A 23992-nucleotide genomic window follows, 5' to 3' on the forward strand; every position below is an offset into this window, starting at 1 on the left:
CCATCATCTCCTGTCTGGACCTTGGCAATCACTTTTTAACTGGTCTCCCAGTTTACAAGCAAGTCCCTACTGGTTTCCCACCCAACAGCCAGAGAGGTCTAATAAAAATGCCAATCTGACCGTGTCACCCTTCCCACCCCCATTTAATAGCATTCATTCTCTTCCCATGGTCCTTGGAATAAAATCCAAACTCCTGACAGAGCCTAACAAGGCCTTGCATGGTCTGCCTTACCTTGCGCCAAGCTCCACCTCCTCAACGGACCTTTCTTTTTTTAAAAATTTTTAAATTGAAATATAGTTGATTTACAATGTTGTGTTAGCTTCTGGTGTACAGCAAAGTGATATATCTCATATATATATGCTTCTCTGCTGAAGCACAGGGTGGGATCCAGGAGGAAGACAGCCACCTGAACAAAATCAGGATTCTGTCTGGAATGAGGAAGGGGCGATGGGAATGGATGTTGAGTGGACGACTCTGCCTCCGGCGCTCACCTGCTGGACTGTCAACTCCGTGAGAGCAGAGGCCACGTCTTTTCCTACTACTGCATCCCTGGCACAGAAGCCCACTGCCTGGTACAGGGTAGATGTAACCATTTGTGTTAAATGAATAAATGACAAAAAGGAAGGCCACAGGCAGGATGTCTAGGACTGATACCAGGTAGGGATGGATATCTGCAGGCCCCTGGCTCCTCAAGTTCTTCTTAGAACTCAGGAGGCCACATGCTCCCAGCCCCACTGCCAGCCCCAAGAAGAGACAGCACTGGCAGAATTATTCTCATTTTATTTCTGGAGAAATTTGATCAGATGCAATAACACTGATTCCAGGCGAGGGCAGGGGGCATGGGTACTCCTAAAGCAACCAGTATCCTGTGGCCCAAGGTGCCCCCCATCCCCAGACCTGGGTTCCCCCTCAGTCACAGTTAAATAGAGGGAGGAAGATCTCCCCAGGGAGTCTTGGGAGGGTCTGCCTCTTGCACCCACCCCTCCACGCAGAGGAGTCTGAGCACAAGCTATTTACAGTATTCACATCCACTGTACCCCACCAAACCAAGGCAAATACTACAGGTAGCGCTTCCCCGTGGGAGGAGGCCAGAGAGGCTGTGAGTGTATGTGTGTGTGTGTGTGTGGGGGTGTCCGCGCGTGTGAGCACACGAATGCACTGAGGGGCTCCAGCCAAAGAGACATCAGTCTATAAGGTGCAGGTTAAAAATAACAGAGAGGACCCAACCCTCAGGGGCCCAGGCCACTTCCAGCTTTGTTCTGTCTCTTTCTCTTGCAGACATCCTGGTAGATGACGCAAAGGAGCCCTCATAGTTGTGCCTGGATCCAAGGCAACCCCTTAAAGGACTTCTGGGAAAAAAGCAGGAAAGGAAACAGTCAGGGGAAAGCAGGCTCCAAGCTCAGATGGCTGGGGGTCTTCAGGGCAGAGCTTGAGAGGGCCTCTGGCAGAGCTAGGAGAAGAGAGGGCACGGCTGAGGAGGCCAGGGAAGGCTGCTGGGAGGTATAGATATAGGTCCGGGAGACAGGGAAACCTACCTGTGACCTGCGGGGCCTGCACCACAGCTTTCTTGAGGAAGGCTTCTGCCTCTGCGAAGGGCAGGAGTGCCTCTGGAGTTCGGCCCAGACTCTTGTCCCCAGAGGATCCCTTAGGGGAGAAGCCATTCTCCTGGTGCGCTGGGAGAGGCTGCAGGCCATTCACCAGGGACCCCGGCGACTCCTTGTTTGGCAGGCTGTGGATGCAGAGGCCAACGCTTAGGCACCTCCCATCGTAGGACAGCCCAGGTACCCCACAGCGCCAGCTTGACCTTGCCTCCCTGCTCACGGCCCCTGGGGTTGGGAGCTGGTACCTCCACTGAGGCTCCTGGGGGGCCAGCTCCTCTTTCTGCACAGCCTCCTTCTGCAGCCCAGAAGACCGAGCCTCCATGGCTTTCACAGGGTCTATCCCTGGGAAGGAATGGCCACCAGTTAGGGGCTGGTGAAAGGATGAGGTCTGAGGATCGGGATGGAAACGAGGGGAACAGGCCTTTACCTGGGCTGGAATTGTTGGCCTTTGCCTCCTTTCTGTCCTGCTTCTGCTTTGAAGAGGAAGAGCAGTCAGGCTCAAGGTGATATCTGGCCCCATCCCACTGAGCTGCTGAATTCTTCTCTCCCCAGCCCAGACCCTGAGCAGCCTCTCAGACGGCCTCCCTCCTCCACCCTGGATGCCTTTCCCCAACCTCCCTTCCTCACTGGACCTCCACTCCCAACACCGCTCTTGGGGGCATCCTGACCTTGGTTTCAGCAGCTTCTGACTTCCGAGTCCTCTTCATGATTTCCTCCAGGCGCTGTTGGGAAGCCCCACACCAGTTAGGCCCAAGACCCGCCCTAACCCTCAATCTCCCACCAGCTAGTCCTGGTCCTGGAGTTTCAAGGCCCTTCCAGCTCGTATCAATTCTTTCCAGGCCAGAAAGCCGACCTCACCCCAACTCCTTCTTGTCCTACCCTCTACAAGTCCAAGGCAGGGCCCACTTCCCAGCCCCACCAGCCCCTCCAACGGAGTGGGGACTGAGCCCAGGAGCTGGCCCCGCCCACTGGGACCAAACCCCGCCCACAGAACTCCCGGCCCGCCGCTCTGTACACCTTTTTGCGCTCCTGCCGCTCCTGCTCTTCGCGCTGGAAGTGCTTTTCTCGCTCCAGACGCTGCCGCTCCGCTTCTTCTCGGGATCGAGCTTCGGCCTCCTCTTTCTGCCAGAGAACCCCGTGAGCTTTAGGCAGCCGGCCTCCAGCTGTCCCTCCCGGTCGGCCCCAGGCCCGCCACGAGGAGGCGCCCGCGTCCCGCCCCGCGGGGGCACCTGCTTCTGCAGCCGCTCCAGTTCCTCCTGCTCCGCCTGAGCCTTCTCCCGGGCCTCCTGCTCCTCCCGCCTCCTGGCCTCCGCCTCCCGCTCTGCCCGGGCCTCGGCCTCCCGAGCCAGCTGCTCCTCTCGCATTCGCCTGGGGGACAGAGGAGACGCAGGCTTATCCCCAGCTTCTTCCCCAGCCCCTGTAAAGGCCTCCTCAGTCCCCGAGGGCGTGCTCACTTGTCCCTTTCTGCCTGCAGCCTCCGCTCCTGTTCCTCGCGCTCCCGCTGCTCCCGGGCCTGGCGCCGCTTCTCAGCCAGGAGCCTAGTGGCCTCTTCTCGGTCCGTCGTGCCAGCCATCGGTTTGCCAGGGGTCACCAGGGGAGCAGGGGCTGGGGGTGAGGTCAAGACTGCTGTATCTGGAGCGGGATCCAGGACCAGGAATCAGCACACACCAGCACAGGCACCTCCATCACCCCTGCATGCCCCAGTGCCTCCTGGACCTCAGGGCGATCCCGGCGGCCCACCCGCCCAACTCCTGCCACCAACTCAGAACAGTGAGGTCCTCCTCTCTGGCAGGAGCCTCCTTTCGCCAATACCCAGTCCCCAGGCATCTCTGGCAGCCCACACCTCTGACCGCCTGCCCCTCACAGGCAAAGCTGGCTTCTCTGCCCTGCCCACCTTTTGGCCTCTTCTCTCCTTGCCCACCTGCAGGGATCTCTGTGGGCTGCTCCTCCTGGGGCTGGGCTGGGGTGGGTGAGGGCACAGGCGAGGGTGCGGGTGAGGCTGGGGCTGCAGGCTCCTTCTCGTCAAGTGCCTTGCCCTTGCTCTGGTTCTTGTCCTCAGGCCCCGCCACACTGAGGGTCTCCTTTGCCTCATCCTTCCTCCGAACCCGCCCCTTGGGTGATGCAGTGGTACCTCGGGGGGACGGTGGTTTTGGGGGCAGAGCATGACCTGGCCCTGGGCTGAGGCAGGGAGAGGCAGGCCTGTGCCAGGATGTGGAGGGAGAGGATGGCCGGGCCTTGGATTTGGGACTGGGAGAAAAAAAGAAGAGTTAGACCTTGAGGGCACAGAGTGTCCACGCACACATGTACACACTTTCAGCATGTCACTTCCTCAGGGAAGTGTCCGCCCCAGGCTTGGGTCAGCACCCCACCTTATGTGCTCTCACAGAAACATAAAATTTCCTTTTAGAGCATACATCCCAGTTTGTAATTACATATTCATTTGTGATTCTTTGATTATTGTCTGTTTCCCCAATAGCCAGTAAGACTAATAAGAGCAAGAACTAGGCCTAGCGACTTCCCTCGTGGCGCAGTGGTTAAGACTCTGCGCTCCCAATGCAGGGGGCCTGGGTTCAATCCCTGATCAGGGAACTAGGTCCCACATGCATGCCGCAACTAAGAGTTCACCTTTTGCAACTAAGGAGCCTGCCCGCTGCAACTAAGAAGCCCACGTGCTGCAACTAAGACCCAGGGCAACCATATAAATAAACATTAAAAAAAAAAGAACTAGGTCTGGTTTGGGTCACGGAAACGCCCTCAGCACCCAGAACAGTACCTGGCAAGGACCATTCATGCATCCAGCAGGTATTTGTTGAGTGCTTACCAGACGCCAGGCACTGTTCTAGGTGCTAGGGTACTTCGGTGATCAAAACACTCCCCCCACCCCCCAAAAAAATCCTCCCTCAAGGAGCTTTCCTTCCAGAGGTGGGTGCCTAACACATATTTACGAACGAATGGCTGCCTGGCTGGCTGGCATAGGCAGGCGGTGCGCCCCACTGCCCGGCCCACCTGAACTCCGCGTTGCCAGTGGAGAGGCGCGCGCGCGGAGAGGCCGGCAGCGACTGGCGCTTCTTGAGGCTGCGCTCCCGGGCCAGGGCACTCTTCTCCTTCTCGTTTTCCCGCTCCTTGTCCTTCTTCTCCTTTTTCTGCACCTGGGGAGGAGGGTTAAGGAGAGCGTAGAGAGGGGGAGCAGAGATCAGAGGCGCCCGCGCTGCCCTGGATGGGATCCCTGTCCCCGCCACTCACCAGCGAAGCCTCGGGCCGGAGGCGTGCCGGGGCAGGGCTGCCCCCGGCGCTGGCCTTGCGGCGCTCCCCGGCGGGGGCGCAGCGGTGCCCGCTTCGGGGGGCGCTGCACGGCGTCAGGGGGCTGGCGGAGGCCGAGCGAGGGCACACGGGCACGGCTGCGGAGGGATGAGCGCGGTCGGGGCGTGGCCTACTCACGAGGCTGGCCCCTGTCCCGCCTCTCGAGGGGGCTCTCCCAGGACCGTGGCCCCTACCCTGGTCCCGGCCGTTTCGGGGCAGGGTGACTGCACTGCGACTCCGTGCCAGGAAGGAGAGGGTGGGCGTCATCAGACGGTCCACAATGCTGCTCTCCCATGGGCTCAGCTGCAGGCTGCGATCTAGGGGGAGATGCCGGGAGAAGCGGGTTACCGCAGGGCCAGAGCAGGCAGAGGCATCCGGAGACCGCCAGGTACCACCCCCATGCCGAGCTCAAGGAGTCTCCTCCCCCAGGAGGCCTCTTCCCCCCCCCCCCCGGTCATGGGGGGTTACACAGGTCCGTCCTGGGGTCTGACCTCCACTGCAGACCCAAGCAACAAGACACTTCCCATGGCAATGTCCTGCAGGGCTAGAGGGTCCCCTCCTACCACTCTCCCCAGGTGAAAGGGTTCCGCACTGTGAGTATAGAGAGGAGCCACCCAAGGTTGGTGGCAGACCCAGCTGCCCACTTCCATGTCCCACTTCCTGCTCTCAGAGGGCTGGCCTGGCGAGGCATGCCCCCATGGATCTGGGACAGTGGGGTTCCTTGTGCTCCTCTGACTGAGGAGAGGCCCCGCTTTCGTGCGTCCCATGCCAGGGAGAGGCTGCTAAGGGGCCTGGCTGCCCCGGGCCACCCTGCTCTGTCCCCTCAGCTGCTGGGTTATTTTTAAGCTTCAGTCAGGTGGGGTTGGTAACAGCAGCTGATTTGGTTGCTAGGCAACAGAGCAACAAAATAAAAGCTGGAGAAACTTATAAATAACTCCTACCATGGCCCCTTCACATGTGAGCACCAGGGCATGGTGCGAACACAGGGGCTGTGCTCCCCTCCTTGGCCAAGGCTCTGGAGCCAGCCAAGGCCACGGCTGGGGCTCTGAAAGCAGAGAAGGCAGGGTTGCATGGGCCCTCCAGGGTGGAGTCAGAACAAGAGGGCTCCTCCACACACGGCACCCAGGCTCGTCGGGTACTCGGGGGCAAGGCCACCTGCCTAAGGCTGGCCTAGGCCAGCTGGCTGTGGTTGGAGACGAGGCTGCCTGCCCATTCCCACCCTCCACCGCCAGTCCCACCCCCAACCCACCTGCTCTTGAGGCCCCAGCCAGGCTCTCTGCCTGCTGGGTCACTGCCCTTTGTCTCTGTTCTCCCCTGTGGGGCACACCTCTGTTCTCAGGGCCCAGACCCAAATGCCGGCTCCCCCGAGGGGTGCAGAGCCCCAAGTGGGGTCGAGCGGGGATGGAGACCTGGGGTATGTGAGGGCTCCTGGGACCTGGGGTTCTTGCTGAGCTCTGGAGGAGGCTTGGTGGGGACTACAGGAGCTCTGGAGGGAGGAGGGCTGGGCCTTCTCTTACTTCTACTGGGGGAGTTCCAGAGCGTGGCAGAGGACTTTGAGAGCCGCTTGTTGATTATAGAGTCCACGTGTTTGGGCAGGTTTACTGCCGACACGGAGCACCTGCTCCCACCTGGAGGGGAAAACACATGGCATTAGGGCCGGGCCGGACGGGAGCCAGGGGGGGCACTGAGGCCTTCCATGCAGGATGCTCCGCGGGCAGGAGGGAACAGGGAGGAGTGGGCAGGCTAGGAAGGGGAGGAGGAGGCAGACTCGGCTCTGAGAGGATGGGGCGGGGTGGGGGGGCGAGGGGGTGGTTAGGTGACCAGAGACAGCCTGGATTGGGGGAGCCGACGGAAAAGGAACAGAGGAAGGAGATGGAGTAAAACTAGAGAAACTACAGCCTTCCTGGCCAGGAAGTCACTCCCTACGGCTGGGTGCTGCAACCCCTCCCCCATAACCACCCAGCGTCGGCACTTGCTGGCACTGCCCAGCCAAGGCTCTATGGCTACAACACCCACGGTACTGGGACAAATGCAGAGACGTTCCTAAACAGAAGAACCCACGGTCAAAGTCACTCACACAAATCCACATAGTCATAGGGACACACAAAGACAAAGAAGTGCAGGCCCGGGCATATAGAGTGATAGGTACTTCCACATGCATGCGTGTGTGCAGACATGCACAGATACAGAAACAAAAACACCAACGGAAAGAGGGTCAGACCCAGATGCACACAGGCACAGATACATCGAAGCAACTCAATCATATTTGTAACAGCTAGCATTTGTTGGATGCTTACCGTGTACCAGGCACTGTGCTGGGCACCACACACATGTTACCACACTTGATCCTCCCCAACATCTACCTACAACCTCGGAGGCAAGTAGTACTGTTATCCCCATTTTACAGATGAAGAAAGTGAGACGGCAAGAAGTCAGAGGTCACACCACACGTGCCAGAGCTGGGATCCTGACCCAATTCCATCTGACTTGGGAACCCACACTGAGGTACACAAGGCCACAAACACACCAAGGCAAACACATATTAAGACACACAACGCACAGATCCATGAGCACATACACCAAAAGATGCACAGTGAGAAATACTGAGTCTTGCCATTACATAAAGACATCCAAACACAGCGGTACATACATGCCAGCAAAAAGACCAAAATCCGCGATGGCCCTACGTGAAGAAAACTCAGAGACAAAAATCTACCTTCCAAGACAGATACATAAGGGGGTGACGGTTTTCTTTAAACATCCAGTGTCTGCAGGGTATTAAAGTGCTCTTCTATGTATCAGCAACTAATAGCAATTGACAGGAGCAAAGAAGGCTAATCTAAAATGACAGAGGTTTGAGGAGCGAACCAAATGAAGTGACTCGACCTCTGACTTGCTAGTGGAAGTCCTTGTAAAGGACTTGGGTTTACAGATCATTCCAGAAGGCACAAGTCACACGAAACAAGGCATACCTGCTGCAGGGAGCTGCCAGCTCCTTGCACTGAAGCTGCTCCCTTCCCCCACCTCTCAGGCCCCAACCTCCCCCGCCCACCCTGCGGCCCCTCCTGCGCACTCACTGGGCTTCCGTCCTGGGGAGCTGTGGTGCAGGGCCCCTGCCCAGGACCAGCGCTGCTGCCGGATTTCAGCCCACGTCTTCTTCACTGACCGCTGGATGGCTGCTTCATATCGCTCCTGGTGAGGAGGGGGCAGAGGGGAAGGGTCTGGGCTCAGAATCATTCCTCCTACCTGGGAGAAAGGCCGTCTCTCTCCTGGGACAATGCCTCCCCCTATGATTGAAGACAGTTTGCAACAGATCCCTTTCAACTTGTTCTTGGGGAGCTTTTCACTGTTCTTGACTCATTATCTGAGTGTATGAGCTGTTTCTCTGAGGATGGAGCGGGACTCTCCGTGCCTGGGACTCCCAGGTGGGCCACTGGCACGGGGGTCCTGACCCCTGGAGCTGTGTTTGCTTTTAGCCTGAGGACCCGGGGCAGGGCCAGGCTGCCTTTTTCTTCATATCTTCATGGTGCTCAAGCCAGGGTTCTCCTAACTAGGAGCTCACTCAGCGCACTCAGACAGACACATCTCTGCACACCTATACACACACACATACGTGTACTGATAGCACAGGGTTACAAGTGCTCACCCTGGCGTGTACAGAACCAAACACATCTGCACAGATGCCCAGATGTAGTACCCACGGCACACAACTGCAGACACATGAACACAGATGTGCATACACACTAAGCCAGGGTGCAGATGTGCGCACACACATGCACACAGATCCACGTACACCTGGTCAGAATTCAGCATAAACGCACCTTGTTCTTCTCCAGTTTCTGCCGCTGCCGCTCCTCCAGGGCTGCTCGGCGCTGCTCGGCTTTGAGCCGCTGCTCCTCCAGCCGCCGCCGGCGCTCCTGGAGCTGCTTCTCCCGCAGCACCTTGGCCTTCTCCTCCTTCTCCAGCCACACCGCCTTCTTGGCCGCTGTGGAGAAAGGAGCCCCGGGGGGCGTGAGCAGTCCTGCAGCGCCAGCCCAGCAAGTGTCTCCTCCAAGTGGCCTTGCCTGTTCCTCTGACCCTGGGGGGGTCTTCCCCCTGCCTGCTTGGTGGGGAGGTGCCTCTGCTCTCAGACTCCCCCCCTCAAATTGAAGGGCATCCTGAAGATGGGTTGAGACCTCAGAATGAGGGCTTCCCCAACGGGAGGCCTGTTTCTCCCCCATTGGCCTCATGGTCTCTGGGCACCGAGGGAGAAACAAGCTCTTTCGTGCCAGATCCCCGTCTGACTTTGGGGTCTGCTGTATCGATACTCATGTATTGTGATTAGGAGCATGAGATTTGGGGTGAGATGAGGCTTCTGGGTCTGAATCTCAGCTACGCCACTAGCTGTGTGGCTCAGGCAAAGGATTTCATCTTTCTGAGCCTCTGTTTCCCCATCCTCAGAATGGGTAGAGGGTTAAGTGGGATAAGCGTACCGCTCTTAGCACAGTGCACATAATAAATGCTCCAGAAGTGTTAGTGTTACCAATAGGATGTCGATGGTGGTGACGCTGAAGAAGATGCCACTGCTTCCCACACACTTACCCAGGTACTTGGCCCGCTCTTCCCTCCGCTCCTTCGCCAGCTTGTGTCTCTCTCCTGCCTTCTTTGCATCTTAATAGAGGGAACAAGAAGAGGCTTAGGTCAAGAGCCTCCCCCAAGACGGCAGTCAGCCTCAGGGCCCTCCCCGAAGGCCTCATCCCATGCCTTTTCTTATCTCCTCCAGGTAGAGACTCCTCTGGCTGGCATCATCCAGGGCTGGGACTGGGCCCAGGACTAGGGACATCACACATACCTTGCTTCGCAGGAGGGCTGTCGGCCGCTGACCCTGCTGTTGGGGATGGCTGGCTGCTCCTTCGAGGAGGCCTGGCATCCCGTGGGCCTGTGGCTGGTGGGGTGGGTCCCCTGATCTTCACTTCTGAGAAAGGGGACTCTTCCTGCTTCGGGGCTGGCCTAGGCCCTACCAGCTCTGGGGGGCTTTCTGGTTCCAGTGGGAGCTGCTTAGGGCCAGTGGTGTTCTTCATGGCGGGAGGGGTGTCCGGGGGAGTGTCGGGCACCAGGGCTGACATCGGTGGTGGTGGCGGCGGCGGGGAGGGGTCACCTTCTGGAGAAGGTCTTGGCTCTGGAGGGGTCCTGGCTGCCACATCTGGAAGAACAACACAAGAGAGGAGAGAAAGTCAGATAGAACATCTGTGCCATCAGTTCAACATGCAGCTCTCTCCCTTGTCCAGCTGATATTCATTCATTCATACATGTTTATCGAGTTCCTTCCATGTGCCAGGCCCTCTTCCAGATACTAATGATATAACGGTGAGAAAATGGCCACAGTCCCTGCCTCTGTGGAGCCCACACTCTAGCAGGGCAGACAGATAGATAGCTAGGCGATTACAGTATAGAATAAGTACTATGTCTGGGGTAGCAAAGCAGAGATGGTTGTTAACCTATATTGGAGGGGCTTCCTGCAGAAATTATAGCCAAGCTGAGGTCCAGGATGAGCTGGAGTTGGCAAAACAAGGAAGAGAGGGTTCTGGCTAAGAGAAGAGCATTTGCAAAGGGGCAGAAGGGAGCAGGGTGTATCGGAAAAGCTGAGAAGTTTGTAGTAGTTGTTAGTGCACCAAATGGTAATGATTGGTTTCCATGTCTGCCTCCCTCGCCTTTCTGCTTTACCTTGGGGTCACAGTGCCCATCCCAAGGCCTGGTGCTCAGGGGCTGCCAGTGCTGGGCACAGTGGGATGCCCGTGTGGAATCCCCAAAAGGGTAGGCAGCCAGCGACATCCCCTTTGTCATCTTTTTTTCTTTCCCAACCACCCTCAGATTTCTTCTTTTAAGACACTGATATTTCAGGGTCCCTGTAAAAGACACCAAAGTGCCAAGTAAGGAAAACACATGACTTGGTGTATACGTGTTCATGCAAACATGTGAGCACAAGTACACTATAGCGCAACAGAAGGACTGGCTTGGGAGTCAGCCTGATGAGGGCCTGATTCCGACTTCACCACCCCAAGACAGGAAGAGAGGGCCTGATAACCTTGGGGAAGCCACTCAACCGCTCTAAGCCTCAGTTTTCATACCTGTAAAATGGGGACTGTAAGCCCAAGCTGATAGGCGTGTCAGTGAAGCGCCTGGAACAGTTCATGTGCCAGCGAGCAACACTTCCCTCTCTTTTCCTGTGGGTCTCATGAAGCTGCCAAAGGAAGCCTCTGCGTGTCGAGCCCTGGTACCATCTACTGCTGCCCTCTGGGCACTGAGGGGATTGGTGGGGACACAGCCACTGCCTGGGCGTAGGGATCAGGGCCAGGGTCCATGGAAAGGTCAATCTAAGGAAGCATTTTCCGCTCTCGCCAGGTGCCTCCACCATGCCGGGTCCTCTGCTCTAGGGACGGTGGCCCTCTCAGGAGGTGACAAACTCCCCACCCCTGTGGGTGACAATGTGGATGCAGGGAGAGGACACTCCCCAGGAGTCAGCTTTGGAACTCTGGGGACCCTTTTCAGGGAGACGGGTGTCCAGTGGGCTCTGAGGAAGACAGGCTGTTTGAATATGTGGCCTCCCCGCTAACTGTGTGACCTTGGGCTAGTTACAGACCCTCTCTGTGCCACAGCTCCTCCTCTGTAAAATGCAGACAGTAGGACTGTGATGAGTGTTAGTGACAACAATGACCACTAACGTGTGTATATTTCTCGAAGGCTTCCTATGTTGAGAGCATTTTACACGTATTAGTTTTAATCCTTATGACAATACTTCTGAGGAGGGCACTATAAATATCTCTTTCACACAGAGGAGGAAAGTAAAGCAAAAAGAGGTTAAGTAAAGTAGTTTGAGGTCGCTCAGCTGGGAAGTGAAGGAGCCTGGACTTGAACCCAGTGTTTGTCACCACAGCCCACGCTCTTAGCCCCACACCCTCCTGCCTGTGTCAGGCAGTATGGGGTAACACATGTTACACAATGAAATTATCTGAGGCTCACACTATTTGCCCCTCATTCCTTCCCTTCCAGCTTCCTGGTCTCCAGGCAAGAGCCCCAGCTAAGGCCCTTTTCCCCCAACGGTCCCTCCAACTCTGCCAGCCCCTAGGCTCATGACAGCTCTCACCAGACCAGCTCCAAAAGGCTGCCTGGTCACTGCTAGTCGACTTCCCAGCCACCCGCAAACTCCTTTCCAATTCCAGTGGGCAAAAAAACTAGTGGCAACCATTTAGTGAGTGCTTACTACATACCGAGAGCTGAGCTGGGCCCTTTGTATCCCCATCCTGCATCTTCATATGAGCTCTGAGAATCTTATCCCCATTTGACAGATGAGACGATCAAAACTTACCCCACTAAGTGATTTGTCCAGGGTCATAGAACTAGTATATGGCAGGGGCAGGACTGAACCCAGGACTGTCTGGGGCCAGAGGGCCTAGGTATGTAAGTATCAGTACAAAGCTTGAAGGCTGAGGTTGAGGCCTGCTTATTGCCATCCTCCCAGCACCTGTGCCTGCTACCTGTGTTGCAATGAAAACTGGTAGGCGGCTGCTTGTCTACACTTAGGCAAATCACACCCACCAAGCAAGACAGTGAATTTCCAACTAGCTTCTGACTAGCCCTGTGAGGGGAGTCTCGGAAGAAGTAGAGGGATGAGGCCTGGAAGGGCCTGCACCTGGGCATCAGATGCAGCGAGGTGGAAAGGTCTTAGGCTTCAGAGTCAGACAGGCCTGAGTAGGGAATTCCAGCTCTGCTGTGGGACCTTGGACAGGCCCTGAACCTGTCTGAGCCCCAGTTTCCTCAGGCTGGGGCCTATGGTGTTGGGACCTATGGTGAGTAGGTACACCACCTCTGGCACCTGACAGGGGCTCAGTAAGCAGCCTTGCTGGAAGAATTGGTCTGCTTCTTCCCATCTCTGCCACAAGCGCCCACGTGGGTCAGGCCTTCACGCCCACTGCTCCATGACACTGCTCTTCTCAAGGTCACCAGTGACCTCCGCATTGCTAAGTCAGCAGCCACTTCCTGGCCCTCGTCCTGCTGACCTATCAGCCGCATTTGACACAGTTGATCCCTTGGTGCTTTTTGAACACTTTTCTTCAACTGGCTCTGAAGACGACAAGCTCTCCCGATTTCCTTCAACTTGCTGGCTGTGAGTTCTCAGGCTTCTTTGCTGGTCCCTCCTTAACTTCCTAACCTCTTAGTACCGGAGTGCCCCAGGGCTCCGGTGAAGACCTCATCTCTTTTTGGTCTACACGTACTCTCTTGGTGATCTCATCCAGACTCACGGCTTTAAATACCATTGCTCTGCTGATGACAACCAAATTTTTACCTCCAGCCCAGACGTCTCCCTTGAGTGCCAGTTTAGCTCATGCAACTCCCTACTTGACACCCCTGGATGTCTTACTGACAATTTTTTTTTTAACATCTTTATTGGAGTGTAATTTTTTTACAATGGTGTGTTAGTTTCTGCTGTATAACAAAGTAAATCAGCTATACATATACGTATATCCCCATGTCTCCTCCCTCTTGCATCTCCCTCCCACCCTCCGAATCCCACCCCTCTAGGGGGACACAAAGCACCGAGCTGATCTCCCTGTGCTACGCAGCTGCTTCCCACTAGCTATCTGTTTTACATTTGGTAGCGTATATATGTCCATGCCACTATCTTACTTCATCCCAGCTTACCCTTCCCCCTCCCCGTGTCCTCAAGTCCATTCTCTATGTCTGTGACGCCCCAAATTTAACATCCAAAACTGAGCTCCCAATCTTTCTCCCCCAAACCCTGCTCCTCCTCCAGTTTTCCCCATCTCGGTCAATGGCAACCCAGTCCTTCCAGTTTCTCAGGCCAAAAATCTTGGAGTCATTTTAGAATCTTTTCTTGTCTCACAACTCACATCTAATGTCTCAGTAAATCCTTTTGGCTCCACATGCCAAGTATACTCTGAATCCAGTCACTTCTATCTCCACTTCTATCATCGTGGTCCAGCCACTGTCATCTCTCATAAAAGCCTCCCTGCTGCCATTCTTTGTTCCCCTTTGGTCTTCTCTCACCATGGCAGCAGAATGATTCTTTTCAAGTATAAGTCAGATCAGGAGTTCCCTGGTGGCCTAGTGGTTAGGACTGTGGGCTTTCACTACCGTGGCCCACGTTCAATCCCTGCTTGGGGAACTGACACAATCCTCCAAAGACGCCCCACCTCAAGGGAGGAAAAAACAAAGGCATCACAATGGCCTCCAGGGCGCTTGGGGATCCTCACCCTCCAGCCCATTACCTCTTGGCCTCCTCTCCTCCTCCCCTTCTCCTCCTGCTCCATCTCTTCTGGCCACTGTTCCTTATTTGTGACAGGCATGCTTCTGCCTCGGGGCTTTGCCCTCGCTGTTCCCTCTACCACAATTCTCTGCCCCCAGATCCTGCATGTCTCACTCCCTCACCTCCTTCAGATCTTTACCCGTATGCGACTTCTCATTCGAGCCTTCCCTGATCCCCTCCTTAAAACTACAAACTGCAGTTGAAGTCTCCCTCCCCTTTCCAACTGTATTCTTTTTCCTTCCAACTCTATTTTCCCCAGTAAGCATCAGTAGCACTTTAACACTGTCTCCCACCGCCAGAAGGTAATCTCCACGAGAGCACACATTTTTGTCTACTTTGTTTAGCTCTTCTATTTCTAAGGCCAACAGAGCCTGGCACACAGGTGCTCCACATCTATTTGTTGACTGAATGTATCAATGAACTCCACCCTGGCAGATACCATCAGCACCTCTCTTCCCTGGATGACTGCAAATTCCCCCCACTGTCCTACCTGCACCCTTTCCCACTCTGCTCTTCACTGAGCAGCCAAAGTAATTGTTTCCAAACGCAAATCTGGCCATGGTACTCTTCCCCACTGGAAGCTTCACAGTGACTTCTTGCTCTGAAGAGAAAGACAAAATTCTTGAACCCAGGCTGCAAGTCTGGCAGCCTGAAGCCCCTGTCTCCCTCCCTACACCTCTTGAGTCCCCACCTCTGCTCCCCTGTTCCCCACTTGCTCTCTACACTCCAGCCACACTGACCTTTTAATTCTGATAGCCTTGCACACTCCCTCTGCCACGGGGCCTTTGCACATGTTCTTTTCCCTCCGTCTTTTCTTATTTAACTCCCATTCACCCTTCAGATCTTCACTTAGGCATTATTTCCTCAGGGAAGCCTTCCCTGGCCTCTCCGAACAGGGTAAATTCCTTCATTATATATAGTCATGGCTTCATGTGCCTCTTGTTTGGAGCACTGTGACTGTTACGGTTTTATACTTCCTTGTTTGGTCCTTTTGTTATTGTCAGCCTCCCCCTAAGGGCTGGGCCGCATCTGCTCTGCTCGCCACTGCTTCAACAGCAGCTGCTGTGGTGCCCAGTATGTGGAGACCGTCACGAAATGCTGCCGAGTGAGAATAAAGCACTGTACCAGGAAGCCACCCTTGCCTAAAGCAGGTGCACAGAGAAGGAGATTTTTACTCTAATAATGAGCAAACCCATATTGCAATTTCTTGCAAAGGGATAAGCACTTGAAGGGAAGCAAAACAACTCCCCCTCAGTTGAGTTTGGGCAGCTTCTTGGACTAAGGTAGTCAGGGAGAAGTTAATAAAAGTAATAATGAGTGTTGACTCCAGCAGTTCAACAGGAAAAACTTCCCAAGAGGCAAATAGCACGTTTGGAATTCTTCTTCTGACCTGGAGGACTATTGACCCCGAATCCAAATATTTTCCTCAGAATTATGCCAACCCTGATGAAATATCATTGGGACAGTGTTATTCGGAACAAATTATGTTAGCCAAATTAATTCCTTGGTTAATTATCTCTATGGTGTGGTGTGGTTAAACCAATATCTGATTATTTCCATTTTCAATCATCAAATGTGATCCTTCAGCCACCTCCTTTTATTGTATTTTTGTGTGTGTCGAATTGTGAGGTTTTATTTTGCTGTGCTGATATCTACCAGAAGTATTTGTTAAGAACTGGATAAGTGACAGATAGTTTGTATTCATTTCTTGGCACAAAGAGCATTAGCAGGGCAAAGGTGCAGGAGCTGGTTGCAGGGTCAGTAAGTCTAGTCTTCTCAGAAAACCCAAGAAGGACTGCGGAAAGATCAGGCCGAGTCTCTCGGAGGGCCTGTCACATGTCTCAGGGTGCTTACTCCCATCTCCACCCTCTGGGCGCTGGCAGGCCTTTCCTCTCATCCCTCCCCAACAACTGCTCCTGGGCAAAACTCCTCTCACAATACCGATAACTCAGTCTGCCCTTTTTGTCTGCCTGCTGCCCCTGCGAGAGTTGGTGGCGAGAACCCTTTTTGCAGCCCAGAGCTTTATACAGGACCTACCCAGCACAGAGTAGGAATTCTGTGTCTGTTTAATGAACGGATGGATGGATGGATACACTGTGGATAACATAGTAAAACCCCAAGCTGCTCCAAAGTCTAGCCTCTCTAACCCTAAATGTCTTCACCATATCAGAGCCTTGTATGTGCCCTGCCAGCTCCTCAGCCCAGGAAGGGAAACACAGCTGAAGCCCTGCAGTACACCAGGCACCTTCCCTTATCTCATCTAGTTCTTATTACAGCCCCAAAGGGAAAGCGCTATAGGGGCCCCCGTTCCCCAGGTGCGAACACTTAGACAGGTTAAGTGAACTGCTCACGTCAGTGTCGGAGGTAGGACAGGGCCCAAGGCTGTCTGATGACAAAACCCTTATGTCACACTGTTTCTGGTGGGTGTCACATCACCCCTCCCTAAGGCTCCTGCCTGTTCCCTGAAGAAGGAAGTGATTCAGTGGTTCCCCTGGGGAGGTTTCCCCCATGAAGATGAAGGGTGCAGGTGGGGCAGGCAGGCACTGAGCTCAGAGGGCAGGAATGCAGGGAAGGCAGGCTCCTGCCCAGGCTGGCCACCAGGAGCCAAGAAGTGGGGCACCTGAGCAGGTATGAGGGCGAGTGGCCCTCCTCCAGGAGGCTGAGCAAGGGAGTGCCCAGGGGAGGGGCTGCACAGACAGCAGAGGTCAGCATCTAGCTGACCCCTATCCAGAGCCTTCCTGGCTCTCGTAGCAGCTCCTTAGGCGGCAGCATTGGATCAGACACACGAAGGCAGGGAGGCCGACAGAGGGGCAAAGACACACACGCAGACAGAGGGTACACACTGCAAAGAGAGAGACCCAGACAATGTGGACAGAGTCTGCATAATGGCGAGAGACAAGACGTGTTTCTTTTCTCTCTCCTGTTACATACAGAAAACAGACCTACTGGGATTCAGAAATCTGAGCGCGCGCACACACACACACATGCGCGCACGCGCGCGCACACACACACACACACACACACACGCAGTCAGGCACCCCCTCCGAGGCATAGACAGAAACCTCAGAGATTCATACAGCACTCGGGGACGTGATGTCCCAGTATATTTACACAGCCTCATCCAGGTCACTTCGGCCCTGCCCCTCTGGGCACTCCTTTACCTGGGCCCAGGGAAAGTCCAGGTAACTGCAGCAACAGCTAATGCTGTGTCAGGCACAGCTAGACACCTTAAAGCTTCAGTCCTTTTCATCTTCACCACAATCCTATGAGGTCGACATTATTACCCCATTTGACAAATGAAATAGATTCAGAGAGATTAAGAGACTTGCTGGTGAGTAGCAAAGCTGGGTTTGGGTCCCAAATCAGGGTGACAGTCTGTACCTTCACTCTGCTACCCAAAGGGGGCAGCCTCCTGGGTTTCCTCTCCTGGAGAGATCTGGGCTGGGAGGATGGGGTGGGCAGGAAGGACAAACCCTGGGAGATGCCTGATCATGGGGCTGGGACAGAGGGGAGCCTTAGGGGGCAGCATTACTCCCAGCCGGGACAGAGCTGAGCCAGCTCTGAAAGGGTGTGAACTAGGAGAGGGACAGCCTGCTCCAGTGGTCCTCTGAACCTGGGCCACAGGCCCTTCGCAGCAGGGCACTGGGGCCAAGCCGTGGGCCTCTGTGGGTGATAGAGCCGGGATCCCACCTGAGACTGCAGATCTGAAGAGCTCTCTGGCCGGGGTGGCGGCCATTGTTCCCAGCCTCCAATCAGGAGCACCCACTTCCTGTTATTTTAGGCGGCAGGAAATGACCCCATCCCACAGCTTGGGCCCTCCCTCAGCCCCAGCAGGGCTGCCCACGCTGGGGCCTAGAAGCTGAGGACAGAAGCCCAGACTCAGGCCAAGGCCTGAGGATGGCCTACTGGCTGAACTGTCACCACTGCCTAAGTCCAGGGCCTCCTTCTGGTCCCACTTGCTCAGATTCCAACCCAGCAGGAGGCACAGAGGACCCAGGGCTCTGCTGATTCTACCTCTGCCTGCCAGAGAAAAGCTCACAGGGTCCCTAAAACCAAGATGCCCATAGAAGACCAGTCATGCAAGGACAGGCCAGACTCTATCGCCAGCTGGCTTGGCCATGCTAATTCAGCATAGAGGTTTGGTGCACAGGCTTTAGAGTCGGATGGACCTGGGTTCAAACCTTGCTTCTGCCAGTAGCTAGCTGTGTGACTTTAAGCAAATTACTTCCCTCTCTGAGCCTCATCTATAAAATGAGGATATGGGACTTCCCTGGTGGTCCAGTGGGTAAGAATCCGTGCTTTCGCTGCAGGGGGTGCGGGTTCGATTCCCGGTCAGGGAACTAAGATCCCACATGCTGCGTGGCACAGCCAAAAACGAAAAAGAAAATTTGAATAAATAAATAAATAATAAAATGAGGCTAATACTAGTCCCTACCAGGATAGTTCTGAGAATCAAATGAGACAATGCACGGGACGTACTAAGTGCTATGTGTGGCACAGAGAAGGTCCTTAATAAAGACCTGTGGGAGATAAGTAGGATCACCAGGAGGGTCTATTCTTGGCCCATATCTCCTCGTATAACTGGGGAGGAGCACTAGATACCAGGTTGTCTACCCCCTACCATGCTCTCTGCTCCCCTCGGGGCAGAGCTGCAGCTGAGAGGTGATGATGGAGATGCTGAAGGCTGTGCCCTGGGGTGCCAGGCAGAGCTGCCACCTCCAACAAAGCTGCATTATCTGGGCTGGCTCGTTGGCTGCCTTACCGGCCCCAAGGCCCAGTGGGGACCCAAGGACATGGTCCCCAGCTGCTTGAAGCCAAAATCCCAACATTGATCAGACCTGAGACCTGCCCTGACCACCCTCAAGTGCCACCACCCCAGCCTGGGCCCTGCTTTCAGCTCCTTCCCTGCTCCCTCAGCCCTTCCCCACCAGCAGCTGATGCCCATCCCTGAGGAGGAGGAGCTGGGCGAGTGAACTGGCCTGGTGCCCCTTCCTCCTTATTTGCATATGCATGACTGCACATTAGGGGCTCATTAGAGGCCTCATTATTGGGCCCACCAACCCAGGGAGGGACAGAAACTGTCAGTGGGAGCTGCCAGCCGGGCTGGCTGCTGTATGTAGAGAGGCAGTCCATCTTCTCATCCATTCAGGTCCACCTCAAATGCCTCCTCTGTGAAGTCTTCCACAAAGAGATTCCACCAACCACTGTATCACTGTTACACCTGGACTTCCCAGCAGTGAACACATCGGTTTCCCCCACTGGGCCAGGAGCTCCCTGAGGGTAGTGACTCTGATTCACTTCTCTGCCATCTGTACAGCCAGCACCAAGCTGGCACATGGCGGGCAACAGTATGGCTGTGCTGGATGGCTGCACCCATCCCCTGGGTCTCTCTCCTACTCCCAACTGCCCCACTTCAAGTACGGGGCCCTCTGTTCCCCAGATACAGCCTGGCTCATGTCTGTCTAGAACGCACCTCCCCCTTGCTCTCTGGCCTACATTTACCTCCTGAAGTTCTAATTAATGACACCTCCACCTCAGGCCTCTGAAGGAATTAAAAATAATAACAACAAAAATAAATAGCGTTTATTGAGCATTGACTACGTATCAGGGCCTCTCCTAAGTGTTTTACACGTTTCTCTAACTTAATGATCCCAATGTCTCTATGAGATAATGTCCAGCATTATTGTCACTTTATCAATGGGAAAATTTAAGACTTAAGCAAATTACCTAAGGTCACACAGTAGTAAGTTACGAAGGGGAGACTTAAACTGTTTGATTCCAGAGTCTACACTCTTAAGCAAACTGACTCCCAATTCCTGCCCTCACTTCCTCCATATTTCGTGCCTCCCTGCTGGCACCAGTTCCGATAAGCATAACGACAGCAATGGCAATAACACTGTATTGCAGGTGTCTGTGTGCCAGGTTCCTTTAGGTACATCACTTCTGACCCTCACATTAACCCCACAAGGCTGATAATACTACCTGCATTTTCCAGGGGCATAAACTGGCCAGAGGAGGTTAAGTCACTTGCTCCAGTCCAAACGTGACCCCTGCTGCACGCTGCCTCCTGTTAATGCTCAGTGTGCAAAGGAAACTCAAAGAGGGCAGGAATCACGTCATACGCACTCGGTGTCTCAGACCCATGCCTCAAACTCTCACAAGGGCACGTGTAGTGGACAATTCCTTTACTCCCTGGAAGCTCTTGACTCACAAGGGCCCTTGTCACCTTCAGCTTCTCTGTGTAGGGACCAGCCACCATCCTGACCCAGGTTCTCATGTAACTCCATCTAGGTCCCTATGTGTAGAAGTCTTCCCAATCCAGGACCCTGTATGCAGGACCCATTCAGGCGCCCCCCAATACAGCCAAGCATCCCGCCCATGCCCTCACGTTCAGTCCAGACATCCCACTCCAGTGCCCTGCTTATAAACCAGCTACTCACTCCAGCCCTCATCTCTGGCCCAGTAATCACCGCCATTCAGGCCCCGATGTACACACCAGTGCCAGAGACCCTCAGCTGCAGAGGGCCAGTAAGCAGATGGAAGTGACCCAGCCTAGGCCTCCCTGGGTCCCCTCTCAAGCTCAGCAGAGCCAAGACGGACCAAAGTGCCATTGTTCCAGCACAGCCTACAAACCTCCCGAACCACACCAGTCTGACAGCCTCCCCTTTGCGTCCTCCAGCTCCCACACCCACAGGATCCCCTCCGAGCACCCATACTGGGGGAGGATCCCACCCACAGCCAAGCGGCTCCACCTTGTCCTGCGCTCTCCGCACCCACAGACACTGTTTCATCCTGGGCCCATGCCCCAGGGGGCAGGGAGGTGACAGGGATTAGGCTCTAGGACTCTATGGAGGTGTGGGGTTGGGGCCACCTCCCCCCTGAGTCAGTGGGAACAGGACTTAGGTCCTCAGAAATCAAGCTCTTCCCTCCCTTTCCAGGAAGAAAGAGAAGGAGAAATCCCTCCCTCCAACCCCAGGCCCAACCAGAAACCTGTCCCCACCCCCTCATCAGCTGCTCCCAGATCCGAAAGGGATTTGCAGAAGTCTTGGGCACTGGTGGTTGGTGGGGTGAGGGGAGGGGAGAGAGCTTTGATGGTCTGGGGCCTGGAGAGAAAGAGAAAGAGAAAGAGGGAGGGAGAGAGAGAGAGAGAGAGAGGGAGGGAGGGGCAGAGAGAGAGAGAGAGAGAGAGAGAGAGAGAGAGTGTGTGTGTGTGTGTGTGTGTGTGTGTGTGTGTAAGGGGGGGTAGGTATCAGAAGCCTCAGCCTGAGGAATGATGTGGCAGGTCCCTGGAGTGCCGGCCTCAAGCCTTCACCTCATTCTCCAGGGAAAGACTCAGGACGGGAGAGGCTGGGAAGGAGGGCACCAGGGTAGACAGATTTACTTCTATCCCCTTCCTCCCCAAATCGGCCTGGGTGGGCTCCAGAGTAGGCCAGGCTGCAGGGGAATCGGCCCACTCCCCAGCTCCCGCCCTCGCCCCAAACAATGCCGCCTCCCCCTCCCCCTCGCCTTTATCCGGCGGGTTACTTGGCAGCCGCCGCTAGAGACCTCCCCTCCCCTCTACTCCCCTCCCGGCCAGCCCGCAGCAGCAACAGGCCCTTTGCGCGGCAGCTGGAGGGATGGGGTGGGGGCGAGGTCTGGGCCAGGGCCTGGGAGTGGGGGGGGGCGCCAGGGCCTAGGCTTCGGTATGCAAGGCTTCAGGCCTGAGAATGTGGACCCCCGACACACACGTTCAGGTTGGGGTCACACGTGCCCACCGGGGATGGGGAGGGGACAGACGCCCCAGCTCAGGAGAAGAGGATCTTCAGGGCCTGGGGTGGAGCGGGAAGAAGGGTAAGGGCAGGGAAGCCGAGGTGGCACTGGGCTGGGGCGGAAGGGTCACCAACAACTCCACATTGGGTTCCTCGCGGATCCTGGCGCCCAGGACGTCCCAGCGCCCGGGATGGGGGAGGGGGCAGCTGTCAGAAGATGCGTCGGTGGCCCAGAGCCGCCGACGCCGCTGCAACCTTTATTTTTGAACTTCCAAGTGGTCAGAGGGCTCGGCAGGAGAGGGGTCCCCGCCGACCGGGCCGGCCTCATCCTCGGCCTGTCCGAGGCCCCACGATCCCCTTCTCTCATCTCGCCTCTGGCATACCTGGGGCTGCGCCGGCACCGGGCTCCGAACGTGAGCCGCTCTCCATGGCTGCGGCGTCACTGGGGAGTCTTCGGGATTTCAGCAGCGGCGACGGCGGCGGCGGCCAGCGGCCAGGATAGGGGTCCCGCGGTGCATCACGCCCGGCCCGGCCCGGCGGGCAACGATTCGAAGGGCGGAGGGGAGCTCCGGGGTAGGTCGAGGCTGGCTCGGCTGGTGGCCTGCGGGTTCGGAGTCGCCGGCCGCCCAGTGTCTGTCGGCTCCGGCCGCGATCCTGCTCCTCGCCCAGCGCCGGCCCAGTCCCCGCCGCGGCCCAACCCTATTGTACCGCCCGGGCTGGGCCTGGCCTCGCCGCTGGCGCGTACCAAGTTGGACGCAGGGAGGGCCACCCCCGCAGTGCCCGGGACCTAGCGGCCGCGAGCCCGCCCCACCCGCCCCGCCCCCGCCCTGGGGGCGCGGGGCCTCGAGCCTGGGGACGCGGCCGCCACGGAGAGGACGTCACGGCTCCCGGAGGACGCCCGTCGAGCTGTCTCCCCCTGCGGCGGCGCGTTGGTACGTGCCGCTGCGCGAGGCGACTATGTAGGGAGCGCTCTGGTGACTCACCCGCCGCTAGGACTGGGGGGAGCAGGGGGGAGCCGGGTTGGAAGCCCCCAATCCCACCCTGGAGCCTGGAAGCTCCGGCTCTGGGGCCTTGGCGGCAGCTTCAAGTCCTCATTCTCTCCCAAACCCACCTCAAACAAAATCCTCCCGGGGGACGTCGGGAGACCTGAAGGAGGGTCGCAAGGAGACCCCTAAAAGGGCTATGCTTTCTCTCCCCTGGTGATGTTTGGGGTGGCGAGAGGCCCGGCCCGGGAGCCTTGCTGCCGCCCTTCCTCCATCATCCTACGGTTGGTGTCTTCCCTGCTCCTCTGGGGTAATTACAGGCCTGCACCACCGCTTTACCCAAGTCTCTAATCTGCTGGGTCTCTCCCGGCTCCAAACTGGGTGGTCCTGACCCTGAACCTTCCCCAGCCCCTTCAGACGACCCCTTCCAGCTCCCCGGAAGGATTTTCTCCCCTGTGTCCTGTCGAAAGAGTGAGTGAGTCCCTTCTGATTCCCCTTCCCCAAGAAGTCCTGCTTCCCAGCACGGGGGAGTGGATCCCCGAATCCCCTTTTTAGTGCCAGCTGAGGTAGGGCCTCATGCCAAGTCGGGCCCAGCCTGGGCAGAGAGGCGGAAGCTTGCTGGGAAGGTGGATCGATGACGGCGCTTGCTGCAGGGACTGACTGAGGGGTGGAAGGAGCAGATGCAGCTGGGCCCTGCGCACCCAATCCCTGCCCTTTGTCCTGACCTCCAGAAGGTCAGTTGTCTAGTTCTCCATCGCCCAGAGATTAGGCCCAGCAATATGTTGTCCTCCTGCCCCCCTTTCCTGCCAGTATCTCCTTCCTTTGAGCAGCTCCAGAGAGCAGTCATTTCAAGGGGGAGGGTTGGGAACAAAAGGTTCTGGATCTCAGGCAACCTGGGAGCAGACTGTCCTGGGAGGAGTGAGTAGATGGGGGACTGAACCCTCTTCGAGGGCCAGGGACGGAATACTACCTTGCCCAGTCCAAAAACATTAGAAAAGGATGATGCTAGAAGGTCTGCAACTGGAGCTGGTAACCTTAAGCTACTGTCTTAACTT

General features: G+C 56.1%; 1 protein-coding gene across 7 annotated transcripts; it reads right to left on the bottom strand.

Annotated features, from left to right (window-relative positions):
• Positions 1-767: 767 nt before the first annotated feature.
• Positions 768-22858, bottom strand: MAP7D1 (MAP7 domain containing 1). Of its 7 annotated transcripts, none has more exons than XM_030869316.3 (18): positions 22338-22855; positions 9734-10084; positions 9484-9552; positions 8724-8887; positions 7980-8094; positions 6420-6530; positions 5097-5219; positions 4846-5000; positions 4609-4751; positions 3497-3849; positions 3057-3234; positions 2832-2970; positions 2620-2724; positions 2271-2324; positions 2030-2075; positions 1848-1944; positions 1537-1730; positions 768-1350 (listed from the first exon to the last, which is right to left on the bottom strand). In XM_030869316.3, the coding sequence occupies exons 1-18, from the start codon at positions 22381-22383 to the stop codon at positions 1340-1342; spliced, it is 2454 nt and encodes an 817-aa protein (XP_030725176.1). In that variant the 5' UTR covers positions 22384-22855; the 3' UTR covers positions 768-1339. The 7 variants fall into 7 exon arrangements, with proteins under 7 accessions (XP_030725176.1, XP_030725181.1, XP_030725188.1 ...); XM_030869321.3 differs by having other exon boundaries at positions 3524-3849; positions 22338-22853; XM_030869328.3 differs by having other exon boundaries at positions 2030-2072; positions 3524-3849; positions 22338-22850.
• Positions 22859-23992: the final 1134 nt, after the last annotated feature.

This window comes from Globicephala melas, chromosome 1, assembly GCF_963455315.2.
Source record: "Globicephala melas chromosome 1, mGloMel1.2, whole genome shotgun sequence".
Lineage (NCBI taxonomy): Eukaryota > Metazoa > Chordata > Mammalia > Artiodactyla > Delphinidae > Globicephala > Globicephala melas.